Source organism: Saccostrea echinata, unplaced genomic scaffold, assembly GCF_033153115.1.
Source record: "Saccostrea echinata isolate AGI-Se365-2 ecotype Australia unplaced genomic scaffold, CSIRO_AGI_Sech_v1 ptg000052l, whole genome shotgun sequence".
Taxonomy (NCBI): Eukaryota; Metazoa; Mollusca; class Bivalvia; order Ostreida; family Ostreidae; genus Saccostrea; species Saccostrea echinata.
In genome coordinates, this window is record NW_026889801.1 from 16,852 (window position 1) to 22,754 (window position 5,903).

Here is a 5,903-nt window from a genome sequence, read left to right on the forward strand (position 1 = left end):
AGGTAATGTTTTATACTTTCTGCTAAATATTTTTTCATGAATTAATTTACCTGATTTTTTAAGAATTTTTTTCCTATATAGAAACATATAGTGAAAACAATTACCGGTGTGATACCTTGATCGCAAAAGACGCAAAAGGAAGGATTTCGATCCCGACGTAAAAAAAAATAAGAAGAAGATGTTCCATTCACAGCATAGAGGTGCTTGGGGACGCCCCCCCCCCCCCGTGTTCTTTATCCCAAGGATTCTTTGACTTTTTTTAAATAAAATATTTTTCTATCACACATTCACAAAGTATCACAACTGAAAAATCCAAAATATTACCTAAAACTAGCCTTTTATTAAAATTCACACACTTGATACTAAAAGAGAATATTAGTATTATAGAGTGAGATTTTTTACAAAAGGCTAGTTTTAGGTTATATTTTGGATTATTCAGTTGTAATACTTTGTGAATATGTAAAAGAAAATATTTTATTCAAAAAAAAAAACCTAACAATCAAACAAAACAAAACAAAAAAAAAACTCAAAGAACCCTTCAGGTACGGAACACGAGGGAGGGCGTGGGGGGGGTACACTAATTAGAAGCATGTAGTAGAAAAAATCATTCCGATGAAGTACATGTACATGTATAATGATGCCTAATCCATAAATGTGCTGTTTTGGGGAAAATGTCCATGCATGTAAGTTGTACATGCAAGACCTAAATTTCTTTATAAATAATTCATAAAATGTTAAGTAGAAATAATTTAAGCTTACACAAAGCACATTGACTGTTTATAAATCTTAACTCTTGATTAGAAACTTAAATATGCATACACATGGATAGAATTGTGCAAGTCAACGAACTGTTCATGATTAAATGTATATATATACATGTACATGCAGAACAGTCATGTAAATTTCGCCCAAATTCACTCAACTTGTAATTTTAAATTTTCTTGCCAAAGTCTTTGTTGGAAATATATTGTTTTGTATGAAAATATGTATTTTCTTCTCCTACAAATGCATAAAATTAAAAATTCCGATACAGTCTGTGAGTTCAAATGTCCCATTTTCTTGTGACCTACATCATCATACAGCGCTATATCTGTATATTATACTTTCATGTAAATTAGTTGAATCTGATTCGTCGAGAAACATTTGTTAAAAAACACTATTACCCGCTGAATAATGAAGCCACGCCCACCAGCGTAGCAACAGTTAACATTGCTTGACGACGGGTGTTATTCAAAAAAATATTGACTGCGCAGAATTCATGCGCGCAAGGTTCACTGTAATATGTATTTGTATAAAACATTCAGTATAATATAATAAATACTGCATGTAGTTGAGTGTAACATTGAAAATTTTCACCCCTCGAAAACCATTGTCAACCTCGGCTGCGCCTCGGTTGACAATGGTTTTCTTGGGGTGAAAATTTTCAATGTTACACTCAACTACATGCAGTATTTATATAATATGCCTCAATCTAATTAAAATCAGACTTCTTAGATCCGCGCCGTATACACTCTGCGTAAGAGTGTATACGGCGCGGATCTAGCTAAGAAGTCTGATTTTTTTTTAAATTAGATTGGTATATATATATACCTTTAAGGAAAGTCCAAATACTTATATCTTTTGTGTGTGAAATTTGTTACACTGATTAACATTATTTATATTGTATCCAGGGCCGATTGTCTCGGTTAGCGATTTATATAATTATAATAATATCTTTCAACTTTTTTTAATCAAGAGCTGTCATACAGAAAACTACAGAAAAATATTCTCTTATTAATAAGCATGATAGTATATGTATGTATGTAGGACTTTAAAGTGCGATGGGACTCCAAAGCCCGATGGTCACGCCAAAGTCCGATGGTCTGCGCCAAACCCCGATGGTTCACACGCCAAAGTCCGATGGTGCAGAAAAATAATTATTTATGACGTCATAGTACTGCTGCGCCAAATTGCGATGCCGCGCCAAGGTGAAGCGATTAAAAATAAATTAAATGAATTTTAAGTATTTAAACGCCAACGTTATATGGTTCACTAAAAACACAAAAAATATATTGTACCACTAGCCATAATTTCTTAAGTGGTTGCGAGGCTAACCCTTTTCTCTCGGATGGTTGCGATGCTAACCCTTTTCTCTCGGATGGGTGCGATGCTAACCCTTATCTCTCTGATCGGTGCAAGGCTAACCCTAATCTCAGGGATGGGTTCGATGCTAACCCTAATCTTTCGGATGGGTGCGAGGCTGACCCTAATCTCTTGGATGGGTGCGAGGCTGTCCCTAATCTCTTGGATGGGTGCGAGGCTGTCCCTAATCTCTTGGATGGGTGCGAGGCTAACACTAATCTCTCGGATGGGTGCGAGGCTAGCCCTAATCTCTCAGATGGGTGCGAGGCTAACCCTAATCTCTTGGATGAGTGCGAGGCTAACCCTAATCAGTCAAAAAGTCTGTAACATATCCTGGATGGGAGAGAAACTAACCCTAACCAGTCAAACATCTTTTGGATGCGAGACTAAAACTATTCAATCTAGGCGCGTAGCTGCCTATACGCAAATACGCAAGTGCGTACACATGCATCATTTTCAAAAAAAGAAAAAAGAAAAAAAAAAAAAAGAAAGAAAAGAAAAAAGAATTATTCGGAGAAAAAAAATCTCAGTACCATCCAAGAAATATTTGTGTTTCAAATTATCCTGTGTAATACTTTTCGATTTAAAATTTTAAATTATTATGGCTGTATGATAAAATTTGAAATTCGATATCTAATCACTGCCAAATCCAAATAAATCATTCATCATTTTGTCATTGTTCTATCATACATTGATATTTTTTTAAAGATCTTTGAGAAATTAAATTTCAACCACATCGTTGAATGCTATGATCTACTAGTAATGATTTACAATACGATATTTTTTGTTCATAATTAAATTTAATATACGTGTTTTTAAACGTTAAAAAAATGTGATACCAATATATCAGTTATATTTTAAGCCTCAACTACATGTACAAGTTTTAACTTTGTTAAAACAATAAATATTACTATGTCTTTTGTTTTACTATGTCTTTTTTCTTTCCTAAACAAATGCTAAATGGCCCAATTTTTATTTTGCAAGGAAATGAATGAAATATTTGGTAAAACTCAGGAGCTTAATTCTAGACCCTCATCAGCAGGCACATAGTATCGGGGGGGGGGGGGGGGGGGGTTCCACTCCAACTTATTTTCAAACCTAACCTTTTACTATTGAAAATGTACATTGAAAGGATGGACCCCACTGTTTCTTGTAGCATTGTTAAATCATGGTAATTTGGTAATGTATTTATAAACTTTGGTTTGTGAAAGTTGACCCCCCCCCCCCAACAAACACACACAAGAAATAGGACTTCAAATTTTGACTTTTTCTTCCTTGCTTGTCAAAGTTTTTAAAGTTGTAATTTTTTCCTGGCTGGCAGAAACTATATTACGTGTCTGACCAGAGCCCTTAACACACTGGGGGGCCTCAAGACCCCCACCCCACCCTCTGCCTTTCTCTGCGTACACATCATTTCCATTCTGGCTACGCGCCTGCAATCGAATCGTGTACAAAGATTAACTCTTAATGTCTTGGGTGGGTGCAACCCATCCTAGAATCAGTGTAATTGTGCACAAGGACTAACCCTTATCAGCCAAGTGGTGTGCAAGGACTAATCCTAATAACTCCTGAAGGTGAGTGCAAACATTAAGTAAAATCAGTCAAATTGTATTCGATGTCTCATCCTAAATTATTGGTTTTGAATTAAGGACTATGGCGTTGAGGATTGACGTCGGAATATTGTGACATCATAAACGTTAATTGTTTCTCCGCACCATCGGACTTTGGCGTGTCAGACCATCGCACTTTAGCGCACGTGTATCATAGGAAACGAGCCATCAGACTTTGGCGTGACCATCGGACTTTGGCGTCCGTACCGACGTCAAACCATCGGGGTTTGGCGCAGACCATCGGACTTTGGCGAGACCATCGGACTTTGGCGTCACCATCGGACTTTGGTGTAGTGGACGTTTTTTCATGGTCATTGGCAAACTTTAACTAAATCATTTTTTAGGGATTTAAAAAAAATGATTTATACAATCATGTAGGGATGTATGAAAATATATATTAACCATTATTTCAATACCGTGTTTCTTTTCAAAATAGCTTAGGGATGGAAGATATTTTTAGTAGGAGATGTGTAATGTCTATCTAGAGCTATATATAGCATACTTACTGGAGTCAAGATCTTTGAGAGAGAGAGAGAATTTACTGTAGGAGCCGGAGTTGGAAAGGTGTTTGAATCTTGAAAAGAAGGCTCAATTTAAAAATAGCACATTCAATTCAATTCTTTATTCTCTCAAAACCAGATCACTGATACAAGAGGTACATATAAACATATATACATATATACAAACAAAAATAACAGTCAAGGGTCAAAAATAGACAAGTATATATATAAAGAAAAGAATGAAGAAGACATATAAGCAGTTATATATATGGAGGATTCAAGAAGGGCAGACAGTTTTGAAAATTTTCTAACAGATTTTGCCAACAATTTTTGTATTTCTACATTATTTGTGTTCACAAGTTCATTAAACTTGGCATCGTAGCACGGCCAAAATGTACCATCCTCTCCCATTCTGTAGGAGAGAGCTATATGCGGACACCGGACCGTGGCTTGAAACGATGTAAACTTGGAAGTGCTAGGATTTTTACAATATCTATTTTAGAAAATATTTTTCTGTCATTTGAAAAGTACTTGCATTCCATAACATAATGGAATTCATCACCAATACTTTAATTTAAAGTCACAGATTAGTACATATTCTTAAATTTCTGTCAATATTATTCCATCTACCTGTTTCAATTGGCAAATGATGATTACATGTACATGTCCCTAGTTTTGTAAGTGTAATTCTGAAATCTTTTGGTAAATTCAGCTGATAATTTTCAAGACCGAAGGTTGTTTTAAAATTCTATAATTAATACTTTTGGGTGAACTATTAACAATGCTTCTCCATTCTTGTACAAATTGATTTTTTAGGGTTTCTTTAATAATTGAAGCTTGATATAATAGTTGAAGCTATGAAATGTTTGATTTGTCCTTATTCATAAGACAATCCACAAGAATTAGGGATAACTTGTATGCATTTTATCCATGGGTATATAAAAGACCCATCGATATACATGTATATAACACATAAAAATATAAATAAATCACATCTGTAAGTTTACTTCCATGGGCAGTTAAATTTTTTGCCCAGTACATAACCAATTTTAATTTCATAAATATTGACAGCGGATATCTACCTGTTTCTCCGTACACCATACGATTTAGGGTACTTAAGAGTAAATTTCAAAAAATTGAAGTGTACTTTTTCGATTATGATTGTACGTCTCTATATGAGTGAAAAATTCTCGAATGGGACGTTAAACAATATACAATTAATCAATCTAAATGCATAACCCCAAACTTCACAAGAATAAAGTAAAATTGGACTGATGACTTTATCAAACAAGTCTATACCTGACAATAAAATGGTAAATTGAAATAGCGCATTTTACGTAAAACTCCGTATATATATATATATATATATATATATATATATATATATATATATATATATATATATATATATATATATATATATATATATATATATTGCTTTTGATGCTTGTTCCGTTAAATGTTTCTTTGCATTATTAAACTTTTTACACTTCTTGACAGAAATAAACCAAAGTAACAGAATTCATTCACATTTTCAAAAGCCACACTTTATATAAAAGATAACGTTTTGTCATTGAACCTTTAGAAAAAAAATAAGGACTTTTGTTTTGGCTATGTTAACACAAAGTTTCCTTAAATCACAGTATTCAGCAAACACATGTAGTTAGATGAG

The 5,903-nt window shown here is 34.0% G+C and overlaps 1 protein-coding gene across 1 annotated transcript; it reads left to right on the forward strand.

Moving 5' to 3' along the window:
• The first annotated feature begins 1,792 nt into the window (after positions 1-1,792).
• Positions 1,793-2,448, forward strand: LOC133204240 (uncharacterized). The gene is made up of 2 exons (XM_061339981.1): positions 1,793-1,860; positions 2,064-2,448. Exons 1-2 carry the CDS (start codon positions 1,793-1,795, stop codon positions 2,446-2,448), a joined length of 453 nt encoding a protein of 150 aa, XP_061195965.1.
• The last annotated feature ends 3,455 nt before the right edge of the window (positions 2,449-5,903 follow it).